General features: G+C 53.1%; 1 protein-coding gene across 1 annotated transcript; it reads right to left on the reverse strand.

Moving 5' to 3' along the window:
• Window positions 1-3,660: 3,660 nt before the first annotated feature.
• YJU2 (YJU2 splicing factor homolog) lies at window positions 3,661-12,387 on the reverse strand. Its single transcript, XM_044999093.1, has 8 exons — window positions 12,308-12,387; window positions 11,716-11,816; window positions 10,482-10,626; window positions 9,885-10,019; window positions 8,783-8,964; window positions 7,772-7,892; window positions 6,413-6,578; window positions 3,661-4,730 (listed from the first exon to the last, which is right to left on the reverse strand). The coding sequence occupies exons 1-8, from the start codon at window positions 12,329-12,331 to the stop codon at window positions 4,612-4,614; spliced, it is 993 nt and encodes a 330-aa protein (XP_044855028.1). The 5' UTR covers window positions 12,332-12,387; the 3' UTR covers window positions 3,661-4,611.
• Between the last annotated feature and the right edge of the window lie 1,121 nt (window positions 12,388-13,508).

Raw genomic sequence — 13,508 nt, forward strand, 5'->3', positions numbered from 1 at the left:
TCCAGTCTGCTCAGAACCGCCCTCCCATGACTGAGTGACAGGGAGGCATCGGGTGACCGACGTCACTACTCTGCAGGATCAATCGCAACTTTAAGGGCTAGTCCATGCAGTGCCGCCCGGCAGACTACGGGAGTGTGAACTGAGGGGCGCTCGCATGTGTTGCACATGCTCTAAGAGCCCTGCGTAGGCCCTGCTGGCGCGAACTAACAGGTACCTCGCTCGCGTTTCAAACGGGCAGTAGGTATCTGTTAGTTGGCACCAGCAGAGGCAGTTCGAGCCCTCTGCAGGTCATACCCCTGTAGCCTGCTCTGTGGCACGGTGCAGAAACGCCCCAAGGTCCAGATCCTCAAAGATATTTAAGGCTCCTACCTTCCCTTGGTTTCAGTCCCTCTGAGGATGGCCATAAATAACTTGCACTGGGTCTCCCATTCGTGACAATGAACACTTGTTACGGTCACCTAATGCTGTTTCTTAATAACACTTAGTAACTCTTTTCCTTTCCCTAGCACCTTCCATCCAATGTTCTCAACTCGCTCTACGAACGCACATTAGCCAAGTGTCACCAGCACTCTGCCTGGCAGGTCAGAGTGGCCTTTAGCAGACAGGGAAACTGAGGCACAAGGAGGGCAAGTGGCCTGCCTATGGCCAGTGGCAGAGCCAGGGATAGAACCCCCTGCTCCCAGGCCCGTACCTTACCACAAGCCGTACTCCCTGCCATCTTTGCCACTGTCTCCCTCTTGTCCAACGCCTGGGAGACTCTCCCAACAGTGCTACGCAGCTGGGAGAGCCAGGGAAACGCAAGCCTGACGGAAGCCAGCTCCGATAAGGTTTGACAAGCGCTGCCTGAAGAGGATGATAACGATCGAGGAGGACAGAGGGTGAAGAATGGAACAATTGGGGAGGCAATGAGGCAGAGATGGATCGTATCCCGCACCTAGGGTGACCAGACAGCAAACGTGAAAAATCAGGACAGGGGGTGGGGGGTAATAGGAGCCTATATAAGAAAAAGACCCCAAAATCAGGACTGTCCCTATAAAATCAGGACATCTGGTCACCCTACCCACACCAGGTAGTGGACTGGAAAGCCCCTAGGATCATGTGATCAGATGGGGTCGGGGGTTTAAGTGGCCATGGCAGAGCGGATGATCCCACGGATCAAGGAGCGGTGAAGGCATGTGGGAAAGATTCACGGACGGCAAAGATCCGTGGCAGGCAGGCAGGCTCAGTGGAGGGGAGGGCTCCGAGCTGGCCCATTGAAAACGGGGCTGGCAGGCTCTTCTGTTTACCTGGAATGAACTGAGTCTCTCAACTCCAGGCAGGCACATGGAGCATCCAGGTTACACTAGGAGCTGAGGAAATAAGGACCCGTCTCTCTCTAGTGCACGGCAGCAAGAGAGATGGGCTTGCGGAGCAGGCATCATTGCTGCACACTGCCTGGGTGACCTCAGGAAGAAAGTTGAGAGCGCCCTGGGCTACCCTCCCCCCTGTGAATGAGGCCACAGCAGCCTTCTCCCCCACTGCTGTAGGGGTACATACAGCACCAGGCACAATGGGACCCTGATCTCGCTTGGGGCCTCTGGGTGCTGCTGTGATACAAATCAAGGTGAGTCGCAGGGGCTAGCAGTGTGATGTGGGGCGGAAGGGGGAGGAGCCTGGCACATGGGAAATGAGAGGTTACCCCAATCTTTTCAAAGTGTCACCCAGCAGCTGTTGCCACATGCGCACAATGCCACAGCCCGGTTCTAACTGGCTGCCGAGATGGAGCCTGATCACAGAAACGCTGGTAACATTCTGACGAAGGCAAGCTGTTCCTACCAAAGGCCACGGTGCTCCTCCAGCAGCGGCCATGCGGTACGTGTCTCCTGCCAGGGAGAGCACGGAGTCCTCCCCGTTGTCATCACAAAGGAAAAGCAACCGAGGCCCAAGAGAAATGGGATTCCAATGAGACAGAGTCATTCCATTGATTGCCGTGGGTAAACCAGAGCCGCAGGGCTGCTATGCTCATGGAGCCAGCAGGTCTGGCGGACGCAGCCTGGCACTGCTCCGCCAGCAAGGCTGGTTGCACCTTCCTCCGCTCCCCCAGGGGCATTCGCTCATCCTTTTTAGATTAATCTAATTACGAGAGTTCGGAAGCCCATTAATGTCTCTCGGCGGAGTGAGCGTCTCCTGGCTGCCGGCTCCTTTCTGGGGCCTGGCTGGGTGCACCTCCGAAGGCACCGTGCAGTTCACACACAGGCCCCACAGCAGGAGCAGCCCGGCCCTTGGCTTTCCAAAGCAGGGCTCTGTTTTTAAGGAGGCCAGCCCCCTTCCCCTGCCAGCCCCCACTCCCAGAAAGGAGGCAGGGGAGAGTGAGACCAAGCAGCAGCACTGGATGACAGCACAGTGCTTGATGCCTCTCCCTGCGGCTGTTGGTTTAACCTTTGTAAGCCTGGCAGGAATTCAGAGCACTGCTCCAGTGCACAGCTCGCCCCTGACGGCGATCAGACAAGGCCCCCCTGAGCAGGGCTTCCAGCCTTCGCACGGGCAGTCTCTGGCTCGGCACACCCCTAAATCAAAGCCTCTGGCAGACAGACGCTCACACTTGCATCCTCCTGGTGCTCTTCGCAGGAGTCGTGGGTTTCAGTAAAGCTACAGCTGGGCAGCTTCACCCTCCCTCCACAGTGACAGAGGGGGACGCTCAAGGCTGCATTTGCCCCTTGCGGTCGCTCTCCGCTGCCTGCTCCTGAGCGTTCGGGTAACGAGCTGCTGGAGCCGGGACTGCCCTGATGGGTGTGGGGGCCCAGGCGTAGTTAGGAATGACTTGAGACAAAGAGGTTATTGCCTGAGTCCCGGCCAGTTGTTTGACCTTGTCTTGTCTGACTCACCCAGTTAGAAGGCCACAGGCAGACAGAATGGGGCAGGGAGAGAGGCCTAGAAACCCCCCACTAACACTCAAAGCAAGAAGCACAGCATGTCATGGGAAACGGGAGAACCCAGGGAAAGTACATTACCCAGAGCTAGGGAAGGACTTCGGGGAACACAGACCGCAGGGAGGTTTGGGGTTTTTTTTTCCTGACTCTGCTTGGAGATCCTAAGGGGCTTCAGGACTCTGGGAGGGTTTCGTCTTCCTCTGCAGCATTGGGCATGGGTCACTTGCAGGTTTAAACTCGTATAAATGGTGGAGTCTCTGTAACTTGAAGTCTTTACATTGTGATTTGAGGACTTCCGTAACTCAGCCAGGCATTAGGGGTCTAGTACAGGAGCAGGAGGGGGTGAGGTTCTGTGGCCAGCGATGGGCAGGAGACCAGACTAGATGACCAGGATGGTCCCTTATGATCTTAAAGTCTATGAGCTAAGGACACAATAGCATGAAGCAAGCACACGGTTGCTGAACTCGTCTGAATCCTCTGCATATTCTGTGGGCACAGATTTGATCCAGGACTTTAAATCTTTTCCATCCCTGACTCTAGCACGTCTATTAATTAATTAATCCACCCTCAACATATTTCTGTCGACCTCTCGGGCAGGTGATTTAGTGACTCCCTGTGTCTCAACTAAAAAGGTCTCACACTGAGCCAGCAAGAGAACCCAGGAGTCCTGTCTCCCAATCTCCTACCCTAACCACTAGGCAACACCCTCTGAAGACCCCTTTACAAAGAATGACAGGGGAAGGGAGAAATGCTCTTCAGAACCCTTTATTACATCTGAAGTTAAACATCTGTGTTTAAAAACTGCATGATCCTCATGGGAAATGAGAGGCGCTAGCACGGTCTCTAACTTTAGCACAGGCTAAATGTAGCAACGTTGAGGAGGACAGAAGAGAAGATCGCAGCCCCATGCCAAGAATTCAGACACGGGAAGAGTTAACAGAGGTCTGGAGACAGATTGGGTTTTACAGGAATTCCAAGAGACTGTCGGTGGTGAGGGAGATGGTGGTATATAGAACCACACACTTCATTACCCTCCACTTAGCTGCTGCTGACAAGGCTTTCGATAAACACAGCATGATGGATTCCAGCCACAGTGGGTGACCTGCTGCTCTCAGCCCCTTCCGACATGCTTTGGGGCTCTGCTCCCGCTATCGGGCATGGCAGCCACTTTCTACTCCCCGCTCTCCCCAAACCCGTGGTCAGGAACCTTTCTCCGAAGATGCTGGAAACATGCCTGAAAAGGGGAAGCTTGTCTCATCTAATAGAGATTTTTCCCCTGGGCAGCTCTGGTTTGCTGGTGCCACCATCATTCACGACAGGCTGACAGGAGCCCGGACTGACGGATGGTTAATGGGAAGAGATGCCTGGAGGCAATCTGCTTGCACTGGAAGCAGTCCCCCTGTATCCCAGTTTGAAGGAATGCAGCAACATGACGGTATATTAGGGGTTTCCAGGAAGGGAGGGCAGCTCCGATTACATGACTGGCCATGTGTGCAGACGGCCTGGGAATCCCACGGGGATCGTCTATGCACAAGGACGCCAGCTCTCTGGCAGGATTCAGTTGTTAGGACAGCAGCTGCCTGGTGGTGGGGTGAAGAGAGGAAACTCTTCCCTCACTGCATCCCACTGCCAACTCCTGGCCTCGCTCCACTCCAGCAGGGTAAGGAAGCGGAGCGAGAGGTCCCAGCAGAGACCCACAGACTCAGTCACTGGTACTGTCTTCGCTGTCGGAATACACCCCCAACAGGCTGAGGGAAGAGCCCTGGGCTGCTGATGATGGCGGGGTCACAGCAGGTAGCGAGGAGCTCCAACTTCCAGCATCTAGAAGCCAAACAGAGCAGGTTCAATCATTCACACCCCACACCCACGGCTGGAGAACAGAGAGCTGCACCTTATGGACGCCCGAGGAAATCACTCCTGCTGCTGCCTGGATGGGCACTGCCATGTTCCGGGCACCCACTGCAACACCAGGCATTAAGACCTGGAGTAAAACAGCTTCCTTGGCAGCCTGTCTGAACCTCAATGAGGATTAAAAGGTTTGACATTGAGATGGTCGCAATTCTACGGAGGCTCCCCTCCTGCCCCCTGGTGGTGCCATAAGAGAATGGAAACGTCTGAGATACTTAAGCATAGACTGCTTCCACCAAACTAGAAGAGGGTGAGGTGAGTCTAACACAGATGCTGTCTGTGAGGTGGCCTCCAGTGTGTGAAACTGTCTTTTGTGTACAAGCTCTCAAGCTGGAAACGGGGGTGGAGGGACTGCTGGGTGGATCACATAGGGAAAACATCATTCAACTGGGCCATTCGTGAAACACCAGGTTTGGATCAGCAGCCAACGTCATCTTACATTGCACCTGTCATTCAAAAAGCTTAACAAACTACCCAGAGGGCTGGGATCATTTCGCCCGCCATCAAAATGCAGCCACCTCTGCGATGGAACACAGCCGCTGTTCAACAGAACAAGGCAACCCCACGCAACGGTTTAGGACAGGAAGGAAAGAATGCTGGGTGCAACTGAGAGTGGCAGGGGAGTTTGGAGAAGGCAGAATCGCACTATCCAGATATCACAGCATACAACATAACTCCCTCTACAATAAAAGGAGATTTAACCAACTTAAAATGAAGATGAAAGATGGCTTCTGATCAGCTGCGGGCTGTTCACGTTACTGTAGCAGACAGCTGTGCCAACTGCATTGTGGAAAGTACGTTTTGGAACGGCACAGTAAATTCAAACCCCATGGCTGATCTCACATTACCGTCTGTATTACTGTAGCAACTAGGAGCCTGAGTTACAGGCCAGGACTCCTTTGGGTTAGGTGTTGTACAGACACAGAACAAACAGAGGAGCTCAATAATTTTATGAGCAATAATATCAATATACACCTCTACCTCGATAGAACGTTGTCCTCGGGAGCCAAAAAAAACTTACCGCGTTATAGGTGGAACCGCGTTATATCGAACTTGCTTTGATCTACTGGAGTGTGCAGCCCTGCCCCCCCCAGAGCACTGCTTTACCGCGTTATATCCGAATTGGTGTTATATTGGGTCGCGTTATATCGGGGTAGAGGTGTATTTATCATGGTACTTCTACAGACTGGCACCATCATTGTATCTGAGCACCAAAATGTTAATATAGAAGTTGAGACTCTGGCAATCAGCTCTCATGCATCAGGGCACAGACTCTTTGCCAGAGCGGTCAGGAAGGAATTTCACTTCCCCATAACAATGTGCTATACGGGAGGCAGGAGAGAGGAGACGGCTTCCTCTCTGAAACACTGGGTATTAGCCCTACTGGAAATCCCAAGACCAGACTTGATGCCATTCTGGCAAAGTTCTATTGGGTCATGAATTACTAAACTGCAACATATAGTCGAAGACAACACAGACACACGAGATTAAACTGCTTGATGTCACCGTCTTGTTAGACCCCACCTTGGTGGCCTGGAGTTAAGTGGCTAATCAGATCCCACACTGCCATGCAGGTGAGACTGAACCAAAGTTACCTGAGCTCTGTAGTGTCGCTTGTTTCCCCACACCGTTAGCTGTGGTGGAGCCCGGGGTCTGTTTCTTCACGGTGACCAGGCCTGCCAGCTGGGACTGGCTGTTCAGTTTGCCCACACTCCTCTCCCAGCTTTCAATCTTCAGCTTCTTACTCTGGGGCTCGGTAGCCTACAGAAGGAAGCAGATATTAACGTTCTCTGTCCTTGGAGCCGCCAGTGGGGGAAGAGAGACTATGCAAAATGTTACATCAGCGTCAAAATCCAGGGTGGTTTGGAGCTGCAGACACAGAGGTATCATGTCGCAGAGCAGCAAGGAGAAAGACCCTCTCTGGATAGCTAAAGGGTGTGAAGAAAGGGTTTGGCTGGGATGGGATAGAGCATTGTTAGGTGCAGAGGAACGAAATCAGCCCAGGAAGATTCAGGCTGAATACCAGGGAAAGCTTGCGGAAGAGCCGACCCAGGGCTGATGCCCCGTTGCTTGGGGCATCCACAGCAAGCCCGGAAGAGACACTGGTCAGCGGGCATAGTTGTCCGTTGGCAGAGGGGTGATCCAGATGTGTGCAACAGGACTTCCCAGTATCCAGCTTCTGTGACCTCACGTGTTGGCTGCTGGACCAACCACTGGGTTTAACACACTAGTGACTAGATGGCTCAGAAGGATTAGCACTGGGACAGGGAACGTTTCACAGTTCTCAGCCTGGCTTGGGAGTCACTTGAAAGCTTTCAGAAGCCTGTACCGTTTGACGGTCTCAGTGGACAGGGATCGACATCAAAAAGCGACATCTGCAATTGGCACTAACTGGCCTGTTTGCTGGATCCTCTGTGGAGATTATACCAAGGATTGAGCTCCCTCCGCCTCAGACCAAGCATCAGAACAATAGGCTGGGATCATGCAGGGACGCTTGCCCTGCTGTGTATAAACACAGGGCTTCGGTCCTCAGGGCTGTCCCGCTGGCATCTTCCACCACTGCTAATCTTGCATTGATGCGACTTCAGCTTGTACAATGATTAAACCATTACAATCCTTTCAAAGTACAAGCTGAGAACAGGGAGCAAAGCCGGAAGCAACGTGCTGACCACTGAACCATCGTCAGGCATGACAGTAGGGGTGGGGGCTCTTAGCAGCAGCTCACCCCCATGGAGATGATACATGTTGATACAGGCTGAAGTTTACTTTCAGTCTAATACACAATGAGCCACATTTTCTAAACTAGGCACGAAAAGAGGCAATTGTGCCTCAACGTCTCCAAACCAGGGGACTTCTCATGCAGTGTGGTTTGCTGGGTTTTAGTTTGTCCCCTTGTGGAAAAATCTCCCATCTCGGAGAGCCACCTTGGAAAAGCCCCTACCCCCAGGATTTACCTCCTGCAAGATGTCTGTGGGTTTCGCTTTCGGTACTGATCCTGAGGGCACTTGGGCAGCTTCCTCGTCAGAGTCAGAGTCTTCCAGGAATCGCCTGCTCTGGGCTTGTTCCAGCATAGCTCTGCAAATCAAAGGGATCCCCCAGAGAGGTGCAACAGAGAGACTTGATTACAGTCTATATGTGCCCACATGGGCAACAAATATTTGATCTCTTCAATCTAGCAGATGGAGGTAGAGCACAATCCAAGGGCTGGAACTTGAAACTAAAATTCAGACTGGAAGTAAGGTGTTACATTTTTAATTGAGAGAATAATTAACCATTGGAACTACTTACCAAGGGTCAGTGGTGGATTCTCCATCACTGGTAACTTTTAAATCAAAACTGGATGATTTTTCTAAAAGATCTGCTCCCGGAACTATTCCGGGGCAGTTCTCTGGCCTGTGTTATGCAGGAGGTCAGTCTAGGGCAGAGGTGAGCAAACAACGGCCCGTCAGGACTTTGGATCCGGCCTGTGGGATTGCCAGTCCCGTGGCGCATCGGGGATAAGACAGGCTCCCTGCTTGCCCTGGCCCTGCGCCGCTCCCGGAAGCGGCCGGCACCACATCCCTGCGGCTCCTGCCAGGACGGAGGGGGCAGAGGACTCCGGGTGCTGTCCTCACCTGCAGGCACCGCCCCCTGCAGCTCCCATTGGCCGGGAATGGGGAACTGTGACCAATGGGAGCTTCGGGGGAGGTACCCGCAGGCGAGGGCAGCGCACGGAGCCCCCTGCCTCCTCCCTCCCCCTCCCCCAGGGGCTGCAGGGACATGGTGCTGGCTGCTTCCGGGAGTGGCGCGGGGCTGGGGCAGGCAGGGAGTGTTACCCTCCTTTGGATCTCTGGCACTGTCCCTCCCATTAAAATACTGTGGGGGTGTTAAGATCATTGCCCAGCCCACAGGGGGCAGCCTGGAAAGTGTCACATTTCCAGGTGTGACCAGAACTCAAACATGAGCAAGGTTTCCAGCTGACTCACTTCATCTCCGTCTCATCCTCCTCTAGCTCCCTTCGTTTCCGCTCCTCCTCATAGTCCTTATACTGCTTCAGCATGGATTCAAAGTCCACATTTGCCTGACGCTGGTTCAGCTCCTTCAGCTCTTGCAGGTTCTCCAGAACCTCCATCTCCAGCTTGGAGTCCTTCGTTCGGTTCTCCAAAACCTAGCAGGGAAAGCAGGAAAGCCCTTGAAGTACTGGGTAAGCCACTCCGACAACTCAGGAACTGTATTATAGAATCATAGAATCTCAGGGTTGGAAGGGACCTCAGGAGGTATCTAGTCCAACCCCCTGCTCAAAGCAGGATCAATCCCCAACTAAATCATCCCAGCCAGGGCTTTGTCAAGCCTGACCTTAGAAACCTCTAAGGAAGGAGATTCCACCACCTCCCTAGGGAACCCATTCCAGTTCTTCACCACCCTGCTAGTGAAAAAGTTTATCCTAGTATCCAACCTAAACCTTCCCCACTGCAACTTGAGACCATTGCTCCTTGTTCCATCATCTGGTACCACTGAGAATAGTCTAGTATCAGAGGGGTAGCCGTGTTAGTCTGGATCTGTAAAAGCAGCAAAGAATCCTGTGGCATCTTATAGACTAACAGACGTTTTGCAGCATGAGCTTTCGTGGGTGAATACCCACTTCGTCGGATGAATAGTCTAGATCCATCCTCTTTGGAACCCCCTTTCAGGTAGTTGAAAGCAGCTATCAAATCCCCCCTTATTCTTCTCTTCTGCAGACTAAACAATCCCATTAGCTTCCATTACTAGTATGGCAATTCTAAAGTGCCTGCTGCCACGGTACCTAAGTGACAGAGTTTAGCATGAGTACTAGATGTGCAATAGCATGAGTATGGGGAGCCTCGTTTTCAGATCTTAAGAAGTACAAGTAAAGATTGTGGTAAACTCCCTTTACTCATTCCAGGCTAAGACAGACCCTGCTGCCAGCAGGGACCTCAGTTCCCAGCTCTGCCTAGGCCAGTTCCGAAGGTGCAGAACTGGGGCAGTAGCCTCCTTCAATGCACTGAAGCACAAGTGCAAATCTCAGTCCAATATTTAGGACTTGGGGGAGGGGGGGCATTCAAATACCTTCATGGGATTGTTCAGCTCTTCCTCCTCTCTCTCCTTCTGCACCCTCTTCTCCTCTTCCTCCAACAGCTTCTCAGCTTGGAAGTTCCGAGTGGCGCCATGTTCCATGGTGTAGTCTGTGTTCTCAGGATCCGTCTGAGGAAGACAGGGGCAACGTAAGGGAATTATTGTGAACGTGCCACAGGCTGCTATTGCTCCAGTCATTGTCAATCTATTCAGTGCCGGTAATGAACAGCCAGCATGATTTTCAAAGCAACACATAAAACTACACAAAGCACTTCAACCTTGGTTTATTCACATCACCAGCCAAAAGAATGATTATTTATGCCCTAGAAACACCCACTGTACTCGGACATTTGAGCCGCAATAGTGCCCTACTCAGACTGTGGATGAGACACTTTACTGTTTGTTAAAAAGGGAATAGAGATGAAGTAGTTAGGATGCAAAATCTGACCTCTGGTTATCTTAAAATAGTAGCATTTGTTGGGAACCATCTAGGACTAGAATGGAGATCTCCTGACACTCACTGCCCTGATCTACACCAGGCTGCCTCCCCAGAAATCAAGAGCCCAGCTACAGAACTCTCAAACTCTTCACCTTGAATGTGATTTCTGCCAGGCAGCGGGTGCACTTGATGTAGAAGCGAAAGATGGGAAGTCCCAGGTACACTTCATTCTGAACCGTCTCTTTGCGAGCATTAAACTTCTTGCCTTTATAGATGTACTCACCACAAGTCTTGCACCTACATGAAGCAAAGAGAAAGTGAATTAGGTCCACAATGTAATAAAAGACTAGAGAAAGACAGGAGTCTAACTGACATACAAGGGGGATGAGCCTAGTTTTAATGGGCATTGTAATTTGAGAATCACATTCCCATCTGAACATTTGGTACCTATTGTTATACATAACCTCTAAGATTACCAGAATAGAAAGACATTAGATACATTGCTATTTTTTCCATTTAATCTTTGATCAGTGTCACTTCTGTTGATTGACAGTTGCCTCCCTCTGACATACTGCTCCGGAGTGGGGCGTTCACCTGCACATTCTGGACATTTAGGTACTTATATGGCCTTCATCACTGTAGTATCTGAGGACCTCACCATCATTAATGGATATTATTATATAATTATTATTAGTGGCCAGATAGTTAAAAAACAAACACAGGGCATTTAGGCACAGGGCTGATTGGGTAACTTGCCCAAGCTCACACCACAAGTCTGTAGCCAAGCCAGGAATTGAACCCAGGTCACCAGAGTCACATCCACTAGACCATCCTTTCCACCCCCCTGGTTTCTGTGAGGTTTTTATAGCAACAGTAGAGGCTGAATCTAAATAGGCAGGTGTGTCCATCACAAGCAAAAGCCTGGGTGGACTTGTGTCTGGTCATGCTGTCCTCAGGCCTGCCTGAAAGCCCCTTATGAATATAGAAGGGGAACATTTGGTCAGCCCTGGCATTTAAGCATCAGGCTATACGTGCATACATAGTACTTTGGGAGTGTGTAGATTAAACCATTCTAGAGGAGATTCTGCTATTTAGTTTATAGCTATACAAAATTGACCTGCTCCCCAAAAGGTTACGTCCGTTGTAAATATTGTGGTGCACACAGTAACTCGCTCAAAAAAAAGCAGCCAAAGCCTCACAAGCATTCCTTATTACCAAAATCCAGTCAGTACGTTCAGCAAATAGCTAGATTCAGCCTCCATCCCAATATACGGTCAGCTCGATGGAAACACAGTAAAGAACCAAGGGGAGGGATATCCTATGAAACCCACCAAACTCTTCCCATAGGTTCTCCGGTACATATACTGCCAGCACCACCTCCCTCACCTCATGTTGAACGGGGCCATCAACCGCACAACATATTGCCGGTCCTTTGGGAGCTTGAGCTTTGGGATTTTAGACGGATCGAAGTCCGGCGGGTAGTATTTCTACAAGAACAAAGCAGAAAGGGATCAGCGGGGAGGCTGTGGGGTGAGGGTGTAAAATGGGGTGGGGTGAGGGTGTGAAATGGGGTGGGGTGAGGGTATCACCCATTGCTCCAGCACTTTGGGATCCACTGAGGATGGGAGCAGGGCCTCAGTGTCAGGGCTCCCCACACTCACATCAGAACCTACCCACACGCAAAGCTTACAAGGCCTCTCAGCAGAACAGACACTGCTGCCACCCGTCCCCTCCCCCCCTACGGGGCCCCCAGCTCTCCCCCTCCTCCCCTCCCCCGTTACGGGCCACCCGTCCCCTCCCCCACTACGGGGCCCCCAGCTCTCCCCTCCCCCGTTACGGGCCACCCGTCCCCTCCCCCACTACGGGGCCCCCAGCTCTCCCCCTCCTCCCCCGCTATGGGCCCCCCAGCTCTCCCCTCCCCCACTACAAGGCCCCTCCCCCCGTCTCCGGGCCGCGCCGCAGGCTGCCCGCTACTCACATTCAAAACCTTCCTCTCCGACATGTTGCCCCCTCCCTGTGCCCAGCCCGAGTCCGCCCCGCGCCAACTCTCCGCCCCCCACAGGCACTTCCTGGAGCCAGCCCCCCCTGGCCTCCCATTGGCCTGAAACAAGGTGACGCCGAGCATCCCTGTTTCCTATTGGCTCATACTGACGCCCATCATAGTCAAACCCCGCCCACTGGCTCGGGTGCTGCAGCTAAAGAGGCCCGTCTACGCGTAAAGCCCGGCCGAGAAAGGTTCCGGGAGGAGCTGAGCCTTGGCTGCTAGAGGGCTGGCTCAGCATTAGAGGCTCGGTGGGGTTTGGTGCATTGGCCGCGCCTAGGGGCTGCTCTCCCAGGACATTTCAAACCCTCCTATGTGGTGTACAGAGAAACCAGGCAGCAAGCGGCCCACTCCTGAGTTTGCCCATTGCACGGAGATGTGCAGGGTTTATAGTGCAATGCCACGCTGGTCTCGCACTCGGCACCGCAGGGGCAAGAGGGCCCAGAAACACGCCGGAGCACTCACTGCCCCTGCAAAGAGCATGCTCCAGCAATGCTCGAGCTTTATCCACGCGCTCCTCCGCCATGGGCGGGAAGGGGGGTTGCCAACCCTCCCGGTTCTGCCAGGAGTCTCCCGGAGTCTGCCAGGAGTCTCCCGCTCTTTCTCCCGGAGGCTACTGAAGCCAAACCAGGAGAGTTTAGGCCACTAAGTGTCTGGTGGGGCTGTAGTGAGGTGGCCTGACTCCCAGCCGCCCCAGAAAGGGACGAGTCCCTACGGATGCCAAAGTGGGCGGAGTCGCTGGAGCCTGTGCCCGCCCCCCAGAGGTCAAGGTGCAGGGCAGGAAGTATAAAAGCCCAGCCCCAGGGCTCAGAGGCTGCCAGAGAGGCCAGACGCTGATGCCCCAGCTCCTGCTGGGGAGACTCCTGCCGCCTGCGACTGACCCAAGGACTGGCCATACCTGCAGAGGCTGGAAGCCGGCCAGATGCTGGAAGAGCCACTAAGCCAACCGGTGCAAAGGGACCCAGAGGAGCTGCCCAGTTTGCCCCTCGCTCGGTATCCCGAGGAGCCCATGTGTGGGACGCTGTTGAAGACGCCGCTGAGACAGAGGTACCAGTAGAGGGGGAGGTCGGAAGTAGCCCGGGGGCAGCCGACCCTAGTCTGGCTGCAGCACACCCAGAGCCAATGTCAGTGTGTTGTG

This window comes from Mauremys mutica, chromosome 24, assembly GCF_020497125.1.
Source record: "Mauremys mutica isolate MM-2020 ecotype Southern chromosome 24, ASM2049712v1, whole genome shotgun sequence".
Lineage (NCBI taxonomy): Eukaryota > Metazoa > Chordata > Testudines > Geoemydidae > Mauremys > Mauremys mutica.

What these genes read in the sequence shown, in the direction of transcription:
- YJU2 (XM_044999093.1), bottom strand. Translation starts at nt 12,331, where the DNA reads ATGTCGGAGAGGAAGGTTTTGAAT. An exon ending in CGGAGAGGAAGGTTTTGAAT is followed by an intron (nt 11,817 to 12,307) that starts GTGAGTAGCGGG and finishes TTGTTCTTGTAG; the next exon opens with AAATACTACCCGCCGGACTT. An exon ending in AGCGACACTACAGAGCTCAG is followed by an intron (nt 4,731 to 6,412) that starts GTAACTTTGGTT and finishes TTTGGCTTCTAG; the next exon opens with ATGCTGGAAGTTGGAGCTCC.